We start from the raw sequence: 26,212 nt of genomic DNA, 5'->3' as shown, positions 1-26,212 counted from the left end.
GACTGATACTTCCCTTTATGCTAATATTACACATAAGCTTTATTAAATGTTAAGATCCTTTTCATTGGTCTTGACTAAGTTTTGAAGTGGGTTAATACAAAATTCTGTAGTAAAAGTAATTATCTTTTCTAAGAGGAGCAGCAGGTGTTTTATCTCACTTTTTAAGATGTTCATCAGTATTTTTTGTTTATCATTGTTATCAGCAAATAAGGTAAGATGCAAGTAAGAGGTAAGGCCTTGTGCCTGATTGGGAGATACTAAGCCATTGGGTGTAGTAAAGTATTTATTAAACTTATGCTGTGGGACCTCTTACATGGTCTGTTTCTAGGAAGTTTTGAGTCCGTCTTCATTGGAAAGGGGATTGAGGTTATTCTAGAAAGTTCTTCTTTAGCATTTTGGAGGATTAACCTTGTGATGTAGAAATTAGGTTAATCTGGCATAAATATATTTGACACTGTGTAGTTTTCTTTCTAAATGCACAGAATAATTCTTGTTGTACTCTTCTGTGTGATACAGGTGATACTGGCCAAGGAGCAAGAACATGGATAAAACAAATTTTGAATCAAGACATGGCTTTCCAACATATAAAAGTAATTTACCCAACGGCTCCTGCCAGGTATTGTTTAATATATTTTAACTGTAGGATTAAATTACTCTATTCTAGTACTGTAAAATACACTTGTGAATATTGGTACAGACTGTCAGAACACTTCCTTCTTCTTTCTCATGTATATGCTTTTTGGCAAAACTGGAGCTCAACAGTGCATTGCTGCCCAGGGACTGTGATTTTAAGTGGTTAAGACTCTAAATGGTTAAGACTTTACAGAAATCAGTGTCTCTAATTCAAATTCAGGTATTGTCCTCATAGCATCTTTCCATCTCCTTGATATAAATAGAAGAAGATACTCCAATGTAAGTTGTAATGGCATTATGGAGCCATGTTCTGGATCACAGTCCTACCTCTAATTAACTCCAATAAATAAACCACTACAATATTCTGTTGTATATACTGCCAGGTTTCAGTTCTGAAGGTGGTTGGTCTTTTGGCAAGTAGGATGTGAAAGATCTTCAGCTGCGGGAGAAACACTGGGGATTTAAAATTACACATTTCTTCTTGAATCCTGACCCAACTGTTTCAATGAGAATTGAGTTCAACATTCGCTGTAGGCACAAATCTGCTTATTAAATGACACTGTGTGTTCAGTGGTAGACCGGAAATATAGATAAAAATATTTACCCCTAGGAATTTGAAAGTTAATGAGGTCAAACCTAAAGGCTAAAAGTTGGACACCTGCCTCCACATTTAGCTCTCTAAAGACACAGCCTTATATTTCAGAGACTTTTAATTTTTCTTAACATAAATTCATTTTTAAGGTGTCTGTGGCTCTAAGTTAGGAAAATGTTTCCTTGAAAGGTAATGGGGCTTAAGTTTCTTTCTGAATTTGTGCGTAAGTGTGGATGAATGCTGAAAGGAAAAGGAAATTGTGACATTCTACACAGACTTTCGAGGTACAGAGGTTTGAAAGTCAGAAAAAATTTTCTTGGAGGGCATAAACAAGTATAATAGCAGATTTTGTCTGGCACTCACTAATACATGAAAAAAAACTTTCCTTGACCGTGTATTTTTATGATCTACTTAGGCAGGAAAAGCAATTGAGAGATTGCAGTGTGAATGTACTCACTGTGTTACAGAAAAATCAAGCCTGTGAGTGGAAGCCTTTGAAGCAGTGCGTTTTGGGTTAGTAGGTAGCAAATACGATTTTCTGTAAATAATGTGCTCATTACTTCATTGATGACAGGCTAAAGTGATGCTAGAGTTATCAGTGGCACATCACACATGCTGACAGGCTCCGTTTCTTCCCTATCAACACAGCAGGTACTGGAGAAATGCAGGAGGTTTTGCTTCCCTATAAAACAATCTTGCTTCACATGTTATATGCAACCAGAGCACCTCAGACCACATCTGTTAGGCCAGTGCTTCACTTTTCCATCCCACTGCACTTCTGAGGTCCAATCCTTTTCTCATTTGTTTTGGTTTCTTTGGATAACTACAGATGTAAACTACGTATAAATGATTAACCAGCAAGATCTCCTGACTCAAATGAGTGACGTTTATGGGGAATTTGTTTTTATCTTAAGAGTTTGGATTTCAGGACTTTGGTAAACAGATGGGAAGAAAGATACTGTTGTAATTAAAAGATGTGAATAAACAGTTAATTCCACTCTCTTTTTTAAATCGAGGCTACTCTTCTTCTCTAGAGCAGATAGAGGTCATGCACGAGTTGCTAAAAACCACTTCTGAATCAAAACTGTGAAAAGTTGTATATTCAAAAAATAAAAAATACCCACACTGTCTTTGACTGGCAATATGAAGTACACTTGGGAATATTAGTGTACGGTCCTCTGTTGCTGATAAGCACCAGTAGCTGACATAGTGAAATAAAACAGATGCCCTTAAGTACAACGTTTGCCACTGTTTGCAGCAATGCTGAAGTGAAGTTTGTGAAGATGTTATTGGTTGAAACCAAATAACAGAAGCCTTTACAGACCCATTTCACATTGTTTTGGTATTCAAGTCCAAAACACACTATGCTTTTGAAACATTTGTAATGGTTGCTCTCCTGTCTTCCACAGGAAGGAAATACAAGGCCTAGAACATCCAAACTGGAATGGCAGGCATTAAAATAATTATATCTTCATTAGGAACTTGAATATAAGGTCTGATTTTGTGTGTGTGTGTATGTATATATGTTTTGATAAGAATTCCAAATACTTCTGGCACCAGTGGGGGAATTCAGCATCCTTGATAATGAGACCTATAGGTAGACGGTTACGGGTGTGCAGATATGCTGAAGAAGGTTCTGATCCAGTCTTTGATCATGTAGAGACAGAGCAATATGCTGGTCGAAAGCTACGCTGATGCGAGTGAGAGTGTCTGTGGGTGGCACAACCTGCCACTGCATTGTCAATTACAGGAGCAGAGTGCAAAGCTTGGCAGCAGTTTTTTACACTGACGATGAAATCAAAGGAAAGCTTGAAGTTAGGCAAGACCATACTAGGATTGCTTGGCTAATATGCTCCTCTGGCAAAATACTGTTAATGTCGATGTAGTTCATTCTCTATATAAACTCCTGTCTTTTCCAGCATAACTTACCACATACACATTGAATGCTCTCCATCAAAGCAGTTATGCCAGTAAAAGCAGGTGTGATGATATAACTGCAATGCTAGAGGCTTTGGCAGGATAAACTGCAGGTCAAGAATACCTCTTCACGTTTTTGATGGATATAATTCTGCTGATAGATAGATCTATAGATTTGGCCTTATACATTCTTCACCTCTATTAAATACAGTTCTGAAAAGCAGTGGAGTTCAAATTTTTCAAGAAAACATTGAAAATATTTTTTTCTTTGTTGGAGGGTGGATGGGGTTTATGTTTATATTTTGTTTAGATTTTATCCCAGGCACTGAAGCATACATATTTTTCATTTACTACAACATCAGAGGTTCAGACATGTTTTGATTCGAGTCAATATGTTTGAAAATTATTTTGGAAAATCAGCCCAGCATATAATCTAGAAGAATTCTAAAACATGTTCTCTGGGTTCACGAGCATTGATTTTGGCAAACGCTAGAGAGGATACTTCCATTTTGTGGGTAAAAGCAATAGAATGTTACTGAACTACATTTTATACAACTGTTTTTTACTGTTCTCCGTAGGTCTCGGTAAAAGGTTACACTTTTTAAAAAAATTACTTTTCTTTAATAATTTTTATAATGTGTAGGATCCGTGTAGAGAATGATCACCAGATGTCTGCTGGACAGGTAAAGTTTTTGCAGCGTTTTGTCACACTCATCCCCCATTACTTTGGAAAGTCCTATGAGTCTCATATTTGTTTCCTGAGCAAAAATAACAGAATGTAGATAGTGCGATGTACTATTAAAAAAGAAAAACTTGCAAAATTTCTAAGTAAAATGCTTATGGTAAAAAGCATGCTTAAATAAAAAAGGGAAAAATATGTGGATTTGAAGTCTCAATGTGATGTAGTGGGAGTAGTGGCACCTGACTTTGGAATATGTTTGGAAATTAAATGCGTGTAGCTGGCGCGTGCAAATGTTGCTTTACAAGTAAAAATTTTTAGACGTTGCTTAGAGAGGTTTTGGTTTTTGTCTTTAATGTAGGCAACTGCGATACTTAAAAATGAGTAGAGAACTTATTTTAATAGGTTGTTCTTTTAACTTTAGCTTTCTTTCAAGGTCAGTGCCTCTGTACATAGATTACACTTCTTAAACACAACAGAATTCTATTTCCTCTCCCTTGTAATGATAATGTATATCTTTAATTAAAAAAAAGAAGCCCAAATTGTAGCCCTAGCAGCTGATGCAATCCCTAAAGCCACGTCTACAGTAATAGGTTTAAAGGAGAGGGTTTCCTTTTTCCTTTTTTATTTGGGTCAGGATGGCTACAGCTTTAAATACTGTTTCAGCTGCTACAACTGTGACTTAAACATTAGGTTTCTATTGAGTTTCTAAATCAGAACTGAATACCACCCAATTTAACCTTTTTTTTTTTTTTAATAGAAAGTGATAGTTTAAATTGGCATTGCAGGAGCTAACGTGGTAAAGTTAAAACCATTTAGGCTCCACTTGTTTTAATAAGTATACCTTCCCTTCTATAATTCCGTTAAAAAATCTAGGTCAAAGATTCTTTGCGTTGTCTAGCATTCCATTCTGACAGTCCTTCTCTTTTGCAAGTCAGAAAGTAAACTATAAATACTTCTGGGGCTATTTTGTGGATCTTTTTGACATTCACTCAACATACCTTTCTGTGGCCAATAAGTCTCCATGCAGAGTTTGTTGTCTGGTTTGGTTTTTTTTTTTTCCCCAATTTATTCTGATTTCCCTTGTCTCTAAGTATGTGGCTGGTAAGGACTGCTCAGCATTACATGGCCTGGTACTCCATCCTTTCACCTAAGTTCATATCTTTGCTCGGCTCATGGGTGGAAATGAGTTTCATCTCATCGTAGTCCCCATTTGGCTATATCGCAAAACCACCAGACAGTTTGGCACCGTTCAGCTACATTGGCAGTCTCTACTTGTGAGAGGCCTAGGATTGGAAAAGCAGCAGGGGTACTGCAGGTCAGACTTGAGATGGATTGGCGGAGCCGCGTAGGGGAGCGTGCGTGGTGCCTATCATACTACGTTTGGCTCAAGCAAATGTTATTAATCCTTCACTTTTGTAAGCCCTAACCTCATTCATAAATTTAACACAAAGAAGTCTTTTTAGAGGTGGAAGTTTGAGGGACAAATGGAAAGGGTTTTGGTTGGCATCATGGGGTGGTTCTTTCATCTCCTGTAAGTAGAAATGTAACATTCTGCATAATAATGATGGAAGCATGCTTGGATAAACTTTGTGTTTTCCTTTTATTTCTCCTCTTGCATTAGGTGAGGAAGACATATGGATATGCATACATGTAATGCTTACATCATATACTAAATACAATGTGGAATGCAATAAACGCTTGTCAAATATACTTTAGTCATGCTTTGGGAAAACGAAGTAGAACATGATGGCGATAATCATATATTTCTAATCCCTTTAACTACATCGCACTCTTAGACATCCTTCCCCTTGTTTTTCTTCTCTCAACTGTTTTCCAGCGTAGAAGAGTTGGAGACAGTGGTTTTTATATGGTCCCTCCAGCAAGCAGTTGTGGGGTTCTAAGTTATGTGTCGTTCTTTGCTCTTGCTTTACAGTCTTTTCAGGGGTTTCTGTGCTTAGCTAGTGTCATTCATCCATCCTCAGTGGTGTTCGCCACCAGCTTGTGGAAGATACCAGTCTGAATCCCAGAGTGTCTTTCAAACCCTGTAACGGAGAACTGATTCAGATTGGACCATGGTTTGCTGCTTGCCACTTTCTTTCAGTGAATTCATAAAGCAGCCACTATTAGCTGGTTGCTGAGGAACTGGCAGTGTCTAGAAAAGGTCATTTACGGTCTTTTCAACCATAACATTATTGCTGTTTCTCTGAAATCCCCACAATTTACACCCCACCCCCCAAAAAAAATCCAAACCCAACAAACCAACAGAAACAAACTCAGAATCTGACCTGCTGAGTTTTATGTCAGCTTGTATTGTGGCTTCCTTTGTCTTGAATGAATAAGATTTGTCCCAAGTAACAAAAGCTGTCAACATAGTATTTCTTTAAGGTAACTGTTCTGTACTGGTTCAGTTAGCTCTCATTTCAGGGAATATATATCCAGAATAACTATTAAAAGCATTTGCATGTGGTTGAGTGAACAGGCACAGCCTGTTCTGTGGAACAGACAAAATTACTCCTCATGGAGATCACTCTTGCCTTCCTTTTTTTAATTTTTTTTTTAAGTATACTTCCAAGTTTAAGCTCTTTGAATTTCTGACACATCTCATGCTGTGTTACCATACCTCAAAGCTTCATTGTTAAGATATGTTGAACCTCAGTTTTAACATAAGATATACCTTGGACTAGAGCTTTGAATTATACTTCTGATTTGAATAGGTGGATTCTCTGCCTTCCTCCCCCTCCTTTTCTTTTAAAATTCACTTTCTGCTGCAAGCAGACAGTGGGAATTAAAAAGCAGAATTATGAAGTGGATTTTCTTTGCGGTGTACTAGTATCAGTGGTGAGATTATGCTAGCAGAAAATTTGGGACTGGGGAGTAACTTTGCTTTCATTGGAAAAACCTGCCATCAGCTTTAAGAGAGTCAAGACTTGCTTCTAGAACTTAAGCAGTCTGGCAGTGTGCTCTCTAGATTTTCTCGAAGGGATGCATAGACTTCCAAAAGACAACATTACAATGTCTCATGCGACTCTGTGCCTCCTAACTGAGAGGAGATGGGCTTGGGAAGGAAGCAAAAGTAAGGATTTCAAAAATTTTGATCTTTCTCTTTCTTTCTTTGAATCTTGAAGCCTAACTTCACTATAAATTCCCAGTTCTGTCTGACATCTCAGGAAGTTCTGTCTGGAACTTCAAGAAAGCTGTAAGCCAGCACCAGTGGTCTGGGTTTTATGTGACTGCATTAGCAGGGTGATCATAGTGCTGAGTGTGAAGGCAGCGATATGGCTGTGCATCGGGAGAAAGAGTTGGGGGAAGAATATTAACTATTTGTCAACATGCTGTCTGCTACTCTTACGTTTCTTATTTAAAGCAGCTAGTAGTGCTGGCTTGTCTTTTAAGTTAAAATGTTGGACAGGGACAGTGATTCATTGGATAACAAACAAAAACACCTGTAGTTTTATGTGAATTGCTATGCTAATAGCATCATTTTGGAGATAGAATTTGGCATGTTTTTAGGTCTGAATTTGAACCCTGTGTAGCATCATTCAGTTGCTCTCCACTTCTGTTAAGATAATTTCAAACTATTTAGTGCAATTCTAAACGTGATTAAGAAGGTCTAGAGTATATAATCCATGCTCCAGGAAGGTGGAAAAAGATGCGTTTTTCCATCGGTTTAAAAAAAAAAAAAACAAAAACGTTTATTCCTGCTTTCATTATATTTTCATCATTAGTACATAACTGACATTAGCAGAAGCTAACCTATCCTCAGTTTGTGAAAACTTGAATGATCTGTACTACTTTGAAACTTTGCAGTGAAATCAACAGTGAAAATTACTTCTATCTGAATACATGTTTAAAAGATTGAAAGGATGATAAATACTTACAGAGATATTACAGGATAGATTTTCCTTTTAAGAAATTCAAATATTAGGTGTGTAGGATCTTCTTGAAACTGCAGTCTCATGCAAGAAGTGTATGTGTGAGAAAACAGTTGTAGATCTATGCGCACCCTTAAAAAATAAGACCTATAAAGTAATCAGAAAACATGGTCTAGAGTGATCTGACGATGTTGGGAAGCATTTTAAAGATCCTTTTCTTTAGGGTGCCTGCAGTTTCTTAAATGCTGTTTGATATTAGCCATGTCTCCTTTACGTCTTCGCTTCTCTTTATTTTTAAATGTTAAGAGTTAGTTCGATTGGTAGGAAATTGTGTTTCAAATGTCTCTTAAAAATGGGTAAAAGTTTGGAAGTTGAATATACCCAGAGAGAAGGTTCTTGATTCTTGTTTTCTTATATGGATTTGAATCTTTTGTGTGCTCCAGAGCAAGCAAGACAAAAACACACACCCCCTTTAAAACTAAACAAACAACAACAAAAACCCCCACACAACTTGGGGGGCTATGTATTTTCATTCTGAGTTTCAGCAGCACACATTTTAGAGACATGGAGCTTTATTTTTAGTATAATTTAAAAAAGAGAATAAAGAAAGTGAGGCACAGAGGAAAAAATCATCGGGACTAATGTTACGAGTTTTGATTAAACTTAGAAAAGCAAAATATCCAAACTTAAAGCTGACCATTTGGTCTGACACTGTCCTTAACTGACCATGCTGATCTTACCAGGTGGAGTTTTCACTCCACTCTGTGTTTCTTTGCTTTTGTGTATTTCAGTCCAGCTTCTCGTGTCACTGTAACATAGGGATTTCTTTTATTTTTTTCTTTTGTGGTTTAATTGTATGAAAAAATTTTGTTCTGTATTCTTGGAGCTGTACAGATGGTTCCATGCCAAACATATTTGTTTACCGTGGTAATGTCTGAGTTGTAGTGTGCCAGCTAATAAAGGGATTTATTTAAGGAACAAGGTGAATGACTAAAACAGATGTGCCAGTTGGGTGAACCATTAAAAGAATCTTACTTCTCAGCTTTATGTAAAGGTTATTTTTAATGCATTTCTGAGAAATCAAGGGTGGTTGCAAGGATGTTTTTGAGAAAGCTGAAAGCATCTTGTCCGTTTGCTTGGGGGTCTTTTCCTGTGGGCTTAAGACACATTAGTCTTTCATCTTATCTTATGGAAGAATTTGCAAAGACAGCAGGTGAAGGTCCTGGGTTTTGACATCTGATCAAGTATTATAATCTCATCATGGATTTTGTCCTGTTTATGAATTGTGTGATTCTGTCTTTCAGTTGTGGGGAAACCTGTTTTAATATTTCTGTAAATTTCTGTAATGTAATACAAATACGTATCTTCATTCCATGGAAATCCTGGGTCAACCTGCCATAATAACACTAAAACCTTACACATCTTTTCTCACACAAATGTAAGGTACTCTGGTTTTACTAGAAAATGAAGCACTCTGGCTGCTAAGCATTTTAACACGGTTTGATTTAAAAGTGAGAGAGAAGCTAAAACTGTGAATTAAATGCTGTTTGCCCAAGCGCTTAGTCTGTTGTACACCACATCGTCCAAGCGACTTCCAGAAACTCCACTGATTCTGCTGTTGTTGATATTTTTGACTGGAATTTCTCATCTTTGAAATTGACTTTTGTGAATTAGAGATGTGTAATCTTGTTTCTTAGGTGTTGATCAATTCATTTGGGAAGGATCCTGGAGACAGTGATAATGCTAAAGAGAAGTTAAAAAAAAAAACAAACAAACAAACAAAAAAAGCAAAGGCATTTTAATAACATTTTTTAAACTTAGCTTTAGCTTGTTGGGTGTACAAAATATTTCCACTGAATTTCCTTTAATTTAGGAGTTACCTTTTTTTAATAGACGAGTGAGAGCTAACTTGAAAAAAAAAAAAATTGTTAATTCTGGTGCTTAAGTATATGGTTTGTTTTGAATTAAGCAAATGAGGGGCTACTTAAGGCCCACACTGTACTAAACTTGACCACGTACTTGTATGACATTTTGAATAACAGTAGGTTGTTGTGGTTTTTAGGTACTCATTCCTGAAGCTGTGCTCAAAAAGATGAAAAACTGTAATCTGTCAGTACCTATCTGTTGCTGTTTGTTGCCTCTTTCTTTATATTTGGCTTACCAGCTTTTACGTCATGGACTTTCTTAATTTCATGTTCATGACACCGGGCAGAAGATGATCTGTGTTCTCTCATTTTTGACTTGTGTGACTGCGTAATGCAAATAGTATACTGCCTCTTGTATGCTTGTACTAGTGGCAGTATTTCTGGTTTAGAAATAGCAATTTACATATGTGAAGCCTCTCTGGTATTAATAAAGGCAGAATTTGTTCTTTCATTAAGAATAATTGAAATAGTGGCTTTCTCATTTTAGGTTAGTTGTGTTTTTGTTTAATCCTGAAAAAAATCCAGAGAGATCACAGAAGTCAATGTTAGCATTTTCAGTGGGTTCCCATCCAGACAAATTTATCAAAGGCTGTCTCTTTGTAGGCAATGATTGTAATCTGATCTGAGCTTAAGTAAAAATGAAGAATGTGCCCCCTTATTAAACATTGCAATTAAGGATTTTAGGGGGCTTGGTTTTGAGATGAAGCATCGATCTCAAAGCAGTATGTTTGGTATTAAATTGTAGAGCCATTGCAAGGCAATTAGATCACCTTTCTTGGGATTTCAGGGCTCTATTCATCATCTTTATTTAAAAACAAAGAAAAGGCTGCTTTGAGTTGTAGCTTCCTTGATTATCTGAGGTTTGGGCAGCATGTTAAAGCACTTAAAATACTCATCTGACAACACAGTACTGGGGGGGAAGTATCATTATGTCTCTAATTTGTGTCTGTGCACCAATCCAGTAAGCAACACGACATTACTTTCAGTTATTTTTATGAGATACTTGCCCGTTAAGGTGAGGATGGCTGTATTATTTAAGAAAAATTGACAGAAGGAAGAAATTTTTGTAAATACTCCTGTCAGTTTTCGACAAGAATAAGACAACTGAATCCCATAAAGTTAGCTCCTGCAAAGCTGTCTTGTTTAGCAGTTAATTCAGTTTGTCCTATTCCAAGGTGGATTTCAACCCTAACTTTGTTTAGGATTAAGAACCTCTTGACAGGCTTAGGATTTAAAATGTTTAGCTGACTTGATCAACCTTGACATTGAACTGACTGAAACTTGCATTTTATACAGCTTCCAAATGCTGTCTTCATTCTTGAAGGACAGTGTTTTGAATGCAAGGAAATGCAACGTGACTGGATGTGAATTGAGTTAGACCCAAAAGAGGTTACTTCTCTCCTTGGCTGGAGAGAAAGTGAATTGTTTTTATTTATCAGGTATGCTGAAGGCTTTTGGTCTTATGCTTGCTTAATCATTTGTTTTCTTCCCTTCCACCACTCCAGACCATATACACCTATGAAAGGAGCCTTTTCCACTGTGTGGTTTGACAGATATAAGATTTCTAATGATTGTCCAGAACACATTGAAAGTATTGATTCTATGTGCCGGGGACTTACAGACTTGATCAACGATGAGATTAAAAACGGCATTGCAAAGAACAGGATACTAATAGGTAAGAGAGACTTACTTTTAATGTGTTTATTTTAAGGGGTTTTTTAATTGTTAAGAGATCATCTACTTTGAATTTACTCCATCCTGAAAGCTCATGAGCATGCCTTGCAACTGCTGAATAGCCCCTTCAGCAGCCAATCCTCCAGAATATTGAAACATTATTTAACCTGCATCAGCTGGGGAATGTGGCTAACTGCAAGCAGTGTCCTCAAAAATGTAACTTAAAACTATTTTTATTGTAAATAGTCATTTGTAATCGTTATTTAAAATACAGGGTGGGCAGTGATTTACTTTAAAAAGTACATATTTTTACTATTTCCTTTTAGCCCTTTTTGAGGAATGAAAAGCATACTTTCCCAAAATGACTTGTATTTAGGAGAATGGAGATGTAGCATATAAATAATCATGAGATTTTCCTTACCTCTCTAATAATTTTGGGTTAATTCATGGGGGAAAAATTTTGCATGTTACACATCACTAAAGATTAACGCACTTGATAACAAGTGAAGTATTAGCTGTCATAGTTCATATGTGTCTATCTTCCTGTCCCTCTTAATTTCCACGAATTTCCAGTAACTGTCACAGTACTTCTGTGAAACAGATAGTGGGATTTTGAGGCACAGGAGTTGAGGGAATGGAGTAGCCTGTGTGAGAGAGGGAATGAGAATTCACAAGTCCTTGGCTCTCTGTCCCATCCCTAGACCACAAACGTTGGGGGAAAAACTCTTAATGTGGGAACTTCATAAATTTTTGGCCAACTGAGTCATGCCATCAAAATCCTGCGTGGTGGAGCCACTACCATTCAGCCTACATGTTTTCTTGGTCCAGCCCCATGTTGCTCTTTGAAGGCCTCTGTTTACTCTCCCTTTCTGGCTCATTGCCCTGGCTGCAGAATGCATTGTTTTGGATGGCTGTCAGCACAGTCTCTTTGATCTGTCTTTTCTGTGTTATACCTGCTGGCTTGGAAACAGCTGAAGAAGCGCAGGTGCTTTTCTGTAGGGTGAGCTGGGAGATGTTCTGTGTACAGATCCAACTTCCTACTAGGTTTTTCTCCTTTCTCTGTAGCCTTCAAAATGAGATCTAGTGAGACAGCAGAGTATGAAAGTTGTTTTACAAGTCATAAGCAGAGTAAGGAAGTTGGTATGCACAGATTGTTTCAGCCCGTAGATTCTTTGGAAGTCCCCGTCTCTGTGTGTTTGCATTCCTCATCTGTAAATCAGAAATAATTATACTTATTTTCTTACTCTTGAGAGCTTTGATTTCAGGCTTCTACAGTAAGGCACTGTTTCCTTGCCTCTGTGACAGAGACGACTTGCATACATCCTCACAGTTGAACCTAATATTCGTGCTACAAGCCAAATAGGCAGCCCTGAATTAGCTCCATCCAAAGCGCAGAAGGGACCCATGGGGATGCAGAAATTCACTGGTGGAAAATGAATTGTGTCACTTGTGGCTGCACAAGATTAAGTGTTCTTCCACGAGAATTTTGTGCCTTCTCTGCACTGATTTTGATGATTAACCAGTGTGTGATGCAGTGGAGAATGAAGCTTAGAGATCCCGTAAGGTTTCTGTGCATAAAGGTTGGGTTTAGTATCAGTCTGAGTCAGCCTTATGTGACATTCCTAGTTAAGATGGCACTTTGTGCAAATAATTGCCCATCTTCTGGCATTGTTTCTTACAGGGAATTAGGAATTCTCTAAAGGCACCTGGCAGCTTTATAACATTTTTGATCAAAAGAGAATATGAGGCCAAGGTTTAGTTATGAAGATATAGTCAGTATGTCTGCACCAAACTGTAACGTCCACTAGAAAAGGAGAAACGGGTGGCCTGAAATTTTTCTGAGTTTGGGAAAGATTGGTGTACAGAATGTCAGAGAACTGTCAGATGTTTTTAGACTTCTCTTTGAAAAAGTCAGGAATATCCACCTGATACAGGAAGAGGAGGCTTGAGGTAACAGGTGGGGAGCAGACAGTGGATTTGTGACTGCTGGTACCATAGAGTTGGAGGAGGCAGCCTTCTTGTGGTGAAGGGAAAAATAAGACAATTATAGCAGAGGAAACCATGGTGAAATTTTGCTATGAATATTTCCTCAGTGCATTCAGTGATGTTGAGTCATGTTGGAGATCCGTAATGGGAATGCTGGTACCTATCTTATTATGGAAAGTAGAGACAAAATATTTGAGAGAAGAGACTGGAGGACTTGGGAGTCTGTGAAAAGCAGTGGGGGCCTTTTCAGGTAGGTCACAGAAGCCAAGAGCGCAGAGCAGTTGCATGAAGAGGTAGTTACAGGGAATGAAATGGTTGTTAAAGGGTTAAGGAGAACTGGGTTGTGGGACTGTCTGTTTTGTAATGAGTGGGAGTTTTAATGAGTGGAAAGAAAACAAAACGAGCATAAGGAAGGTAACAAGATTGAAGGTTATGGTTTTATATGGAATAGCAGACTAGAAATTACAGGCTGAGGATGAGTGTCAGATATTGTTAGATGAGGGCGAGCGAGGTGTTAGGCAAGCAGGAAGGTGGGTAGCTGCTGACAGCTCAGAGGTGTGGGATAAGAAGGCAAGATCTGAGGGAGCACTGTGCAAAGGAGAGCGAGTGGGAAGAGAGGGGAAACAGGAGCAGGCTCTCAAGCAGTGGAAAAAGAGAAGCCCAACACCTGGTGTTCTGGGGGATGATTCTCCTTCTGGAGGCATTCAAACTTTCCACGAGGCTCAAGATTGTGGGTACAATAAGATCATTTGTTCTGAAAGAAATTATAGCCTGCACTGTTTGTTTCAGTAGCACAGTTAGCTCTGAAATCCACAAGTGGCTGCTTGTAGGGCAGAACTCTAAAGCTGGGGATGGAGTCCAGGTTGTGCGATGCCACTCCTCTTTTTCTATATCAAGAAAAATGTTGGTGCAGCCTTGTTTTTAACAGCTGCTCTGTGAATCTACTTCTAAAGAATTAAATTACTTAATCTACTGGAGGTAAATAAAGTCTTATTAGTAAAACCTCCATATCAATTTAGTGTAACAACCAGCACATGGTAGTATGTGGCTCATCTACCCATTCCTATTTCCTGACAGTTTCATGAGTTGCTTTCCTATTAATACAGAAGGCTTTTGAAGGAAGTAGACTTCTGGTTCATTAAGGTTTATTTCCCCTAACCTTGGAGGAGGGAGGAAGGGAGACTAACTGCAATATATAATTATTCAAAAATAATTATATCATCCCCAGATTTTGATAATGGAAGTCACTTTTTAGCCAGACATTCTTGTTGAGTTACTCTTACTGGTTCTTCCTGGCTAAAGTACTTCTTGCAAATAATCCTGTAAGTAGGTTTATATTGACTTTGGAGATAAAAAAGGATGATAAAATTAGTCAAATTCTGACACTTGGAACTTTAATAGTATCCCTTCTTAAAAACTGGATGTATTTCCTTCTTTATAAATGCCTGAATTCATTGCTAAATTAGCTAAACAAGCAAATAACCACAGTTTGAAATGTGGGACAATCATTTCTTTTTCTATTTAGAGCTGAGTTGGTTTTTCAGGTGGTGGTGGTGGTTTTGCTTTGTTTTGTTTTCTTGTGTTTGTTTGGTGGTTTTTAAACTGCTTCCATAGTGATACTGCACTATAAATAACTCCACTTAGGTGGAAATTGTCAAAGATTTCAACAATCTTATTCAAGAATATGTTAGAAGTTCTTGAAAGAAATGGCCGCTTCACATTGGATAGGCTCACTTTAGTCAACTACACTTCAGTGAAAGGCAGTCTTTTTGTTCTCTTTTTTGGTTCTTAATTTAGTGCTACTTTCCTACTTTTACAGGTCACTTTTTGTGTAGCGCAGAAATGCTGATCCAAGCGTGTTGGTGTCTGCCACCTGTAGTCACTTGTGTAGGCAGCCAGTGAAAATAAACTTTCCATTACAGTCCTGTAGATTTGACTGTATGCCAAAAAACACATGCATGATTCCTGACCCCTTGTACTGTAACAATAACACAAGACACACAACCACTTTTTGTTTACTGGTAGACTTCTCGCATAGCTACTGAACCATGGTGGAAGTAACATGAAAGCTCTGTGCTTCTTGTAAATATTAGCATTTCCATCTCTCTCAGTGTGTGTGAGAATGGGATGGGGAGGAAATATCTTGGCTTTGACATCCCAGAGAAAGAGGATTCTGTAAATATGGGAAGATAAAAAAAATTAACAATAAATCGTTAAAACATTGGACAAACTACTTCACCTACAATCTTGGTATTTTATGTCTTTGGCTTCTAAGCCTTTTGCTGTCACTCATCCTATGTTGTATCTTCTGCCTTTATTAGGAAAATGTTGTCTTTCATTTAGAGGCACTTACTACCTTGCTCTCACAGAGTAAATTCATGGTTTTACATTGCCGTTTGTCGCTGCAATTCAAATGAGATTTCGCTTTCTGTACCACCCGTTATGTGGCTTTGTGGTTTATCTAAATTATGCCTATGAGATGCTGGGCTCAAAGCAGTACTGTTAGTCCATCTCCCCCATAATACCAGCAAACATTTCATTAATTTTCAGTGCATCAGTGTAAATTTGCATTGCATTTGTACTTTGGGGAAAATGTTTGCTCCTCTTGTTTTTTTGCACCCGTACTGGCCATTTATTTTTCTTTTGGATCTCTACTGCTCTTGTTAATTCCTGATGTGCAAGCAAGAGACATTAACAAATGAATGTTTCTGTTTCCTTCATAAATCATTGGAGGTACAAGTGCTAATAATTTTAACCAGAGAGTAGGATCCACTACTTGTCACTCTGTTTCCCAGCTCTTGAAGGTGTCTGTATTAATGTATCTAGAAATGAGGGTCTTTGAAAGGTGGCACATTCTTCCTTTCGATCTGCATGGTGAATGACAGGCCTAGCAAATTATAGTGAAGATTAAGAGTAAATAAGGCTCATGGGAGTAAAACCAAAAATAATTCAATCATGATCTTGTCATTGCATATTATCATCAGATAATGGCTTTGGGAAGAAAAGAATTATAAAGTGAATCGAATTCTGATCTTTTCAGCCCTGTTGAAAACATATGCCTACTCATCTTTAATAAATGCCTGAATTCAGTCAAAATTAAACAGATGGATGGGCTTTTACAATGCTTGAGTCATGTGTGGACATGCCACAGGGTGCATATTAACCTGTACTTTTTCCAGTCGTGCCTACAGGATCGTAGAAGAGCGAGGCGTAACAACATTCGCTAATCCATCTTCATGTGTCAGTGCAGGTTCAGCTCTATTTAGGCAAATCCTTATCATTGCTTTTCTGACTTGTTCTGAAAGACCTCCATTAATGGAAGGTTCACAGCTTTCCAAGGCAACCTGTTCCTGTGCTTCACTATTCTTCGCTTTAGAGAGCCTATTTTCTAGTTTCTTTTCTGTGATTCCATTTAAAATCATGAATACCATGAACATAAAGAATAGGTTATTCTCTTTTTCCATGTTGTGCAGTTATACTGACTGTAAAAATGACAGGTAAGTGTTCCAGCAGGGCTGTGCTGTCATCCTCAGAAACAACCAAGAAAAAAACACTAGGTAAATAAAGCAAGCCATAGATTTGATAGAGTAACATCTTACTAAAAATTGATTTGAGACTTTTCATGGATTTTATTTTCCTTCTAGTGCTAACAATTATGATTCCTTAGGTCCACATGTTGGGTTCCCCTGTACTACCCATATCAGTTGAAAATAAAACCGTAACTGGTTCTGGTTTTACTGCGAGTTGATACATTAGAAACTATTGTATACTTGTTTTTACAAGAGAGCAGTAAAACTTGTACCACTTAAACATGCATTTCAAAATGTTTTTTGGCTGGTGAGAAAGTTGGATAGCAAATTGATTCATGTTCCTAACAAGAGGAAGTGTCTGAGCCAGTCAAGGGAAGTTGCCTTTGTTCTTGTAAAGACTCGGTTACTGAGTAACAAACAGAATAAAAAGGCTATCAAAGGTGGAAACCATTCACTGCAGTCCTGCTAGTGTGTAAGGTTAGTGTTTAGTGAAGTTTCATGAATAGATTAAAAGGAGAAAATCACTGCTGTGAGGAAGTTCATTTGAGACAAAGTACATGTTTGAGCACTTACACAGGAGCAGTGTTCAGGAAGTTCTGTGAAGAAGGGAATTTGCTGTTCCACTGGCATTTGTACTCTTTGCTGATATTCATATACGAACACTGTTAAGTGTATATAATACTTCCATTCATGAATGAAAAAGGAAGGTCAAAACAGAAAGTCAGCTTCTTTGCAGGTGATGTGTAGAACAAAGTTTTGCTGTTACCCTTAGTAGAAGGTAAATCACAGAAAGTCCCTAGGGAGAGCAGAAAGTGAACTGAAATGTAGCTTTAGGGAAAAATTCCTGATAACAAACTGATTAAAGTAACTCTAAGTTGAAATACCTAAAGAAAGGAGAAATTGAGAATGAAAAATGCTGGGAGAATGGAAAGAAAATGATGCAAGAGTATGTGATGTATTGTGATGATAACGGAATGGGCAAAGACAATTTCTAACTGTGCTGGTGTAGCCTTATACAACAGAAGAGCATTTGTCTCTCCTTGCACTGTGCTGGCACAGGCACCGTATACTGTAGCATTCATCTCTTGCCACTTTGTTACCAAAGCTGTACTAACAAATTTGAAGAAATACAGGGAAGATGAAGAACAGCTACTAGAGAGAAACTAGTGAAGAAATACTGCTTAAAATAAACAACCCAAAACCCACCCCTACACCCAAGTCTGAATCCTTACCTCACCAAAGTCTGGGGCTTAGCTGCTCCTCTTCCTCTTTTGGTTCTGTGCTGTAATGAAGCAGTTTCTACCTCTGCCACTCAAATTCATGCGAGAAGAGCTCAAGGTCTGTCTCTGCAAGGAGCAGATCTGTACTCAGTGCAGATGGCAGAATTCATGCACTAAATGTGATTAATAAGTAAAACTCGGCTGTGATTTCTAGTGTGGAAAACAGCTTTGATCACGTTTTAAAATTATACTGGAAAGACCGAAAAAGTGATCCGGTTTGTTGTTTCCTAAGTCTATAATCATTATCTGTAACAAATTGACTAAGGCATTTACAGTCAGATCTATATGACTCAGGAAGCAATCAGCAATGTCAAACCTGTGTTTGTTAGGTGTTTTTTCTGTAAAGAAGAATGAAAACCTAAAGAGCTTTCTGAACTCAGGAATAGGTCATTGCAGGCACTAAAGTAGAGAGCATGGGGGAGAAGGCAGAATTTTTAGCATTCTCTCATGTATACAGGACACAAGAGAGAGACACACTAAATAAAGAAACCTTTGTGCTAGATAATAAAGTTAGTCATTTTCTGAGATACAAACCCAAACATTGTTAGACCAAATACAAAGAAATTAATAAAGCTGAAGTTTGACAGCAGGTAAATATTTGGTTTCCTGAACTTGATATAATGTTCAAGTGTCATCATGGATCAGATTATCATTTCAGACAGATACAAATGAGGAACAAATTAATATAAATCAAGATCATTAGCAGAAGTGAGCTCAAGGTTTTATACAAGCACTTTGATGTTTAAAAGGCTCCTAAGGCCATTTACAAGCTCTGGAAAGAAGGTTTTATCACTGAAGAATGGCAGATGTGATGAGGGTTTCTATTTTATTCAAGCAGGAATAAATTACATACGAGAAATTCAGTCTCTTTTCACTCTGTGTTACATCATTGTATGGCTGGGATTTACCTTAACATAGTTACAGATGATGTTCCAGCAAAGAATGTTTTGTTTTTAGTGAAGTATTGCATGGGAGTTTCCTTCTTATTCAAATTCTTTAATTTGGAAGTGTGATGATCCTGTGATTTCAGCAGATCTTTCTCAACTAGCAAAGCAAGTTTACAAGCAGCTTTCTTCTCACTGCAAAGGGGTTTTGCCTAGAAACCATCACTACACAGAAGCAGATTTGAGGTCATAAATGTGTACTTGAATGAAGTTTCTTTGCAACTGAAAGAAAAGTGCTTTACTTAGTTAAGTCTGTTTGTACGTGCTTATCTTTCAGCCTGTGCATAAACCTCCTTTGTAAGGCAGGAAAGTTAATGCCAATAGTTAGATGCTTTCCTGAACTGGTATCCTGAGCATTGTATAGCGAACACTTTTTAACTGTTTTGAAGCATTAATCACAGATCTCTTTAAAAATAGATATAAGGGGAAAGTTGGAAAGTGAACGTACTTTATATGTGAAACCTATTGGCAAATTCTGAACTTCTGTGCACACCCTTTGTACTTCTTGGAAATAGATTGGTCTGAAGCGAAGGGCTTGCTATGTTCTGCCTGTCTAAGGTTGAAATGTTGCCATGTGATTTTTTGATCTTGATTAACACTCATGACACAATCTGCTTAGCAATGCTGTGAGGTTTATGTATTCTTTATGCTGAGATCATTGGTATACATAAGCATACTTCTACTTTTCTTTTGTGTTTTGCTTACATTCTGACTGTCACTTCATATGCTTGTTTTGTGTGATATCTGTACATGCCTCTTATTTTTTCTTAATCCAAAATTTGAATTCTTATAGAAGTTCTTGACTGAGCATGTCTTTTATGTGTTATGTCAAATTTATGCTTATACTGAAATACTTCTTGTAATCGAAAAAATTTGTCTCCAACTACAAATGCCTATTCAAATTGTTGTTTCTGAAGCATTTACTATACGCACTTACTCAGAGATTGTTGTGGTATCAAGTGAAAAACTTCAGGTTTTCCCCTGGAAAATCAAATTCAAAGAACTAGTCCTTTGTATTACATTTTCTCATAGTAGTATGAGCCACATAAAAGAACCATTACCTAATATTCTTCTAAACAGAAGGTGACTACATTGTCAAAGACTGCTGGTGAGTAATTGCAGATAGTGTTGCCAGATTGTGACTAACTGGGTACAAAATTTTAGATTAAATCATTTACAAACTAGTAATGAGTTTTCAATGCAGCTTTTTTCCTGTATTCTAAAATACTTAAAATGGACTTCACTTTATATGTGGACAAAGTATAGCTGTATTTATTTGTAAGCAAATGCAAAATGGTCTCTTAGAGTAGAAGTGCTACTTTTTGGGTTTGGGATGACAGCATCATTCAGAATGATCAAAAGGAAATGAAGAAGTAAATGATCAGATTCCACAGAAGAGAATAAAGGAAACTTAGCACAAGGTGGTGTTGTTTACATCGAAACTTTGTGTAGCTGTTGTATTTTATATACTTTCTCAGAAGGCTATATTTTTTTCTCTCTGTGAACATGGGGTCAATGGTGTTGAATTTTTGTGATTACTATGACACTTTTGCAATATATTTTCATTTCATTGTAGAATTCTTTTACATGTGACAAGAGAACATGTCTGGTAGGAAATAGTGATGCAGATGAAAGGCTTGCAGTAGTATTTTCAATATTTTCATTTTTGTGAAGACAAATTTATTCAAAATTTTAGGTGATGTGGGCTGTGTGAGTTTTTAAGGTGTGTTCTGAACTTGTTTACCCACGTTCAGTCCTACTTTTCCTCAACTACCTTTGTTTCTGAACCTACACTGGGCACTTAGACATATTACATTTAACTTTGAACTGGTTAAAGATTGATTCATAGGGTAAATAGCAGGTCCTGGCTTTATTTACCAAAGATAAATATCAGGGTATTATCAGCCCCCTGGGTGCATAGCTAGGGGATCCCAGGTGTATCTCCTAGTTTGAGGATACAGCTCTCCTAATGCAATTAAGGACTGTGTTTGAAAAAGGAAGGCAAGACTTCAGTCTTCCATGTTGTGTGGTCTTGCTCTTTCTCCCTAAGAACCAAGTTCTGTAAGTCAGGAACCTGCAGTTACTGCTTTTGGTGGTAATCATTTCTTAAGACTACAAGGTGACAGTAAGTAGAAAGAAAAATCAGAAATTCGGTAGAAATTCTGATCAGAAATTCATCAGAAATCAAAAAATAATGTTGTGTGGGAGAAAGAAAGAAAACACTTCATGTCTGGATTAGTCTAGTGTTCTCGTGAAAATTTCCTACACAAATCCAGCCGAATCTTCCAGTCATAACATGGGATAGAGTATGAGCTAGAAGGGCCTCAGACCTGCTGGGACTTGCAGATAAATATGCTGGAAGAGGAGTCCCCATTAGGAACAATCTCACTGTGACCCAACTGATATTTAGGAAGTGCAGCATTTTCTGCCTCTGAGCTTGTGTGTGCCAGAGATTTCCTGTGTGGTCCCAGGATCCAGTGAAGTACCAAAGTTGCAGGGTGTCATTGGGCTCAGTTTCGGTGCTGCAGGAGCACCCATGTCAGACTTCTGCGTAGCACAGAAGTCAACCCCAGAGGGCTTACGTAGCCCTTGCAAAAGAGCCATTCCCATTCTGGAGTCTCATTTTAATCGCTTCAAAAAGATAAGAAGCTGAAATGGTTTGGTATTTTCTCTACTATTTTTACATTTCTTCAATCTCTAATTTCATGTCTCGTGTGTGAAAAGGTCTGGGCTCAGAATTTTGCAACTAATTAACACCAGTTAACCACCTCGCACAAACCAGTTGTATCACCAGTACCCTGGATGCTAATGCCGCTCTAAGTAGAGCTGCAGTCATAACCTTTCTGCTGGTTGTTGCCATCTCTGTGCTAGAACAGATTTCAGCAGCCAGTCATTCTTCACCGTAGTCATTATCTGGATACAGTCGGTCTAATAGCCTATATACTGTGTCCTTGTGAAGTAATGCGGTAGTGTGGATTTCTTTCCTAATGAATAAGCATTTGTCATGTAATTCCATCCCTGAGGAATTATCTCGCGTAAGGAATTAGTGCAGCTGAAGAGACATATGGAACACAGAAGGCCATTAATTCAGAGACCCTGTTAGAGCTCAGGTGGGGTACATTGCAATTTTTCCCTATTTATTATACATCCTAAGGTATAACAACAAAAAAACCCTCAACCTCTGTGTACTAGTCTAATGTGGTGAATGTTCATCAATTATGTACAACAGTGATACAGGTCTTTCACATGGGAATGCTACTGGCCTAGGGGAAAAATAAGTTGAATAAAAAAGCAGTGAGAATTATCTGTTCGTAGAGTTTTGCTTTGTTAACATCAGAGAATATACGGCCACAGTGTTCAACTGCCTGGTAGGGACCATACACGAATAGCTTCTAAAGTAATGGCATTTTGGCTGATTTTTTTTTAATTATTTTTCTCTCTCAGTAATGAATCTTTAGCAGTACTTTAGCTATCCAGCTTCTTAATTGAATCATGCTTTGATTTAAGATCATTGTAACCTTTATATTACTCGAGGTTTTTTGATTGCATTGTGTATAAAAGAAACAAGTCTGACGATACAAATAAATTGGATGCTGGGTTGCAAAGACATATAGCAAAATCCAATCTTCGTTTCTTTTGTTGCATCCTAGGAGGCTTTTCAATGGGAGGTGGAATGGCAATGCATTTAGCATATAGGTTTCATCAGGATCTGGCAGGAGTCTTTGCTTTGTCTAGTTTTCTCAATAAAGACTCTGCTGTTTACCAGGTGAGTGTGTGGTAGACTTTACAGAAAAACTGCTTAGCTAAAAGAAACACGATAACTAAAATTGAGTTTAGCATGTTTATTCATCTGAGGCAATTGATTAATATTCTAAACTTATGACATTTCCTGGATATAGATAAGCAGAGTATTAGGGAAGTGAGGCTTTAAAGCTGTCTTTACATGATGTTTTGTTGCTTTTTTTGCACAGACAGTACGATTATTTTATTCAAAGTAAGTCCGTGTGAAGGCAGATTAACAAATGAAATGCTTTACAAGTTGTCCTTAGTTGTTAGAGAGCCCATGTAAGTGTAACTATTCTTTGAAAATTTGTGATGAATTATAATACTCATGGGCTCCATCTGCTGTCATGAATTTTTTTCTATTTCCCATATTTGGAGAGGGGTATAGACCTTAAAGTAAACCCTATCATTTGTCAGGAGTTAGCACACTGGAATTTGAAGTGCAGTTTTTTCCAGTATTTCCTTGTTTGCTTTTGTAGAAATAGTACAATATGACCAGTAAAACGCAGGTTAATAAATGAAATGCTATGTAAGTTGTCACCATGTAATTGTAACTATTCTTTAAAATGTTTAGTGATGTGTCTGACAGTGTTTCTTCTCCATCTAGGCTTTGAAAAGAAATGAAAGTGTTCTTCCAGAATTATTTCAGTGTCATGGAACCGCTGATGATCTAGTTCTGTACTCATGGGGTGAAGAGACCAACAAGATGTTGAAGTCACTGGGAGTATCAACATCACTTCATACTTTTCCAAACCTTAATCATGAGTTAAGCAGAACTGAAATAGAAAAACTAAAAACCTGGGTTGTAAAGAAATTACCTGTTGAAGCAGCAAAGACAAATGAATAAAAGAAGATGCAGCTTTCATATACTTCCTGACTTTTGTGGTTTTAAGATCATGCGTGGCATGTATATGGGTTATATATACATATATATACACACACATATACGTTATATAAGCACAGCTTCAGGCAGACACTGTTGTATTCCATAAAGTTCACTTAAGTGGTGAAATGATGGTGCTGACTACTAACACTCATTTTATCGTATGGGTTTCTTTTTCTGTTTTCTTGTCCGGTTTTTAAATACACATCCACATCAGTCTGTGGAAAATAATGACTGATAATATTAAAACCATTCCTAAATAATCAAAACAGTATTCAGAAAGCATTGCTCTGAATTTCCCAGCTACCTTTTTCTTTTCTTTTTTTTTTTTTGGTGTGTTTTCTAAGATGGAAAAATATACAGTGGTATGGTTGTCTTTCTAATGGCATTACAGGAGAAAAAGGCCAATTATTAAAATAATGGACTTTTACTTGTAGAAATACATGCATATATTCAAATTAGTTCACTGAGAGGAACTGTATTGGCTTCGGTTGGTTTCTCGGCATGTGGGAATGAACCTGCCCCAAAGCAGAGTTGTATGTCACCTCAAAAAAATAACTGAGGTTTGTGTTACATTTTTAAAAGTCATAAGTAGCCGTGTCTACGTATTACCACAGGCTCTTGTTATTACCCATTCTCATTATTTTGTTACTCAGAGATCTAGCTTTGTGTGTGTTGTTTGAGCCCTGTGAGGATTATAGTGTCGTTTTTTTTTCTAAAGAAAAAAGTGCCATCATGATTGTTAAGATCCTGTTTTTGAAGAAATCATTCTTTGGGCACTGTTCCTGTAGAAACTTATTTTTGCCAACAGTTTTATTTTGGTCTGCAAGATCACTTTTTAAATTAAAAGATGAGGATACTTGACTCCTCTGTGAATATGTAAGAGTTGTAAGTAATGATTGTGATATAAAGAAAACTTGTATCCCATTATTTTAATGGTGGATGATTCATCTCTGTGTCAGTTTGATAAGTTAACTCAGAGTATAAATATCTATTCTTATGTAATTTTAATGCTTTTTTTATTCCCCCCCCTCTGCCCCATTTTCTCCTCCCCAAATTCAGTAATTTTATTAGCATGACAAGGTATTCAACCTTTTGCCAAAGACAATAGATCCAAGTCTCTTGCTTAATCTTCTCCTTCCCCCTTTTCTGAAGAGTGGATCTAGGACACTGTTGTTTGCTCTGTCACAGCAGATTGCTGCCAGTATTGGCTATGACTCCAGAAGTGTCGGCCAGCTCTGGGGGACTAAGAGTTTTGTTCGAATCCTCATGCACCGAGACCTAAGCCAGCTTTTACCTATCTTGAAGAATAAGGGGAAAAAATGTCACTGTTCTAGTACAAGGCATGTAATTGGCAGTAGCAAGTAACAACTTCCTGCTGCTAAAAATATTTTGCTTTATTTCATTTTGGTAGCATTAGCAAGTCAGCAGTCTGTTCTGAAAAACAGGATTTTAAATGGCACATGAAAACTCAGCTATTTGAAACAGTAACTGAAAAGCATTTTTTCCTGGTGCCCTAGGCTTCCTAATTACTACAAATTAAATTGAAACAGGTGTGTTCAGAGGCAGCTGAGCTAACATTGCCTTGGCCCAGCTCTAATTACAATCCTTGACAAGTGAAGTCGTAGCATTTTAGCGATAATACATCATTTTGAGTTTTGCACCATTTTCTGCTCTTCCTGCAGTTCTTATCAGGAGGCTATTTGAACCACTCTTGCAAGGTGGTAATTCATTTTGGTGACAAGTGCATTCAGATGGGGAAGTGCCGGGCTCCTGGCAAGGTGGCTTTTAACAAGGTCAGAGAACAGCACAAAACAGTTGAAATAAGATCATGGAGGGAACAGAAATTATTACCAAGCCAAACCCAGTTCTTCTGATTGGTTTTGCTGTCTCAATAATTGCAAATACAGTGGATAGTTTGGTTTCATTCCCTTGATATAGGCTGAGAAGCAATTACAAAGGTCTGCATTTCATGACATTCTTGGAAAACAGTGAAGTCCCCAGCTTACATCTGTTTTCTTCCATCTTCCTCGTCTTGTGAGTGAAATGCCAACTAATCAGGAGATGCATTGTGACGTAAGATTGGAAATCTGTCAGTTGTATGCTGTAAAGGGGTCCCAAATCTCAAGAGTTTTGAGGTTACTTTGGGGATGTTAGAGAACTTCTCGGTAGTGTTTTCCTTCAGTCTGCAGGTAGCTCCAGTGAGGACAGCGTGACTTGCCTAGCCCATTTGCTGAGGATGGTGTGGCTCTGTGTCCCAGCTGGTGCCTAGCTCAGGTTGGACAAACAGATTGAAGTTTAGCCCAGAAAAAGTTGGACTGCTGGTTGGTATTGAGAAGCAGCCAGAGGCAATATTAGTCCTTTAAGACAGTGGGCCTGCTGTTAGATCTCTAGTCAAATGAAAACTTTATTAGTCAAAATTAGCCCAGCTGCTTGACAGCATGTTTCAAAAGTAATCCAGATAGGTTTTTGACTGACTGGGCTTTTTTGACCTGGACCCGTTTTACTACA

The 26,212-nt window shown here is 37.6% G+C and overlaps 1 protein-coding gene across 1 annotated transcript; it reads left to right on the top strand.

Moving 5' to 3' along the window:
* The first annotated feature begins 216 nt into the window (after nt 1–216).
* Nucleotides 217–24,412, top strand: LYPLAL1 (lysophospholipase-like 1). The gene is made up of 5 exons (XM_009323105.1): nt 217–229; nt 517–616; nt 11,127–11,296; nt 22,686–22,801; nt 23,426–24,412. Exons 1-5 carry the CDS (start codon nt 217–219, stop codon nt 23,663–23,665), a joined length of 639 nt encoding a protein of 212 aa, XP_009321380.1. The 3' UTR covers nt 23,666–24,412.
* The last annotated feature ends 1,800 nt before the right edge of the window (nt 24,413–26,212 follow it).

The sequence above is a fragment of the Pygoscelis adeliae genome, unplaced genomic scaffold, assembly GCF_000699105.1.
Source record: "Pygoscelis adeliae isolate BGI_AS28 unplaced genomic scaffold, ASM69910v1 Scaffold80, whole genome shotgun sequence".
NCBI classification, from domain to species: domain Eukaryota; kingdom Metazoa; phylum Chordata; class Aves; order Sphenisciformes; family Spheniscidae; genus Pygoscelis; species Pygoscelis adeliae.
The sequence above is the reverse complement of the archived record's forward strand: the minus strand, read 5'-3'. Positions and strand labels throughout refer to the sequence as shown.

Bases quoted from the DNA above. Each gene is read 5' to 3' on its own strand.
- LYPLAL1 (XM_009323105.1), top strand. The intron at 617-11,126 runs GTATTGTTTAAT...CCACCACTCCAG, and splicing joins TACCCAACGGCTCCTGCCAG to ACCATATACACCTATGAAAG. The intron at 22,802-23,425 runs GTGAGTGTGTGG...TTCTCCATCTAG, and splicing joins AAGACTCTGCTGTTTACCAG to GCTTTGAAAAGAAATGAAAG.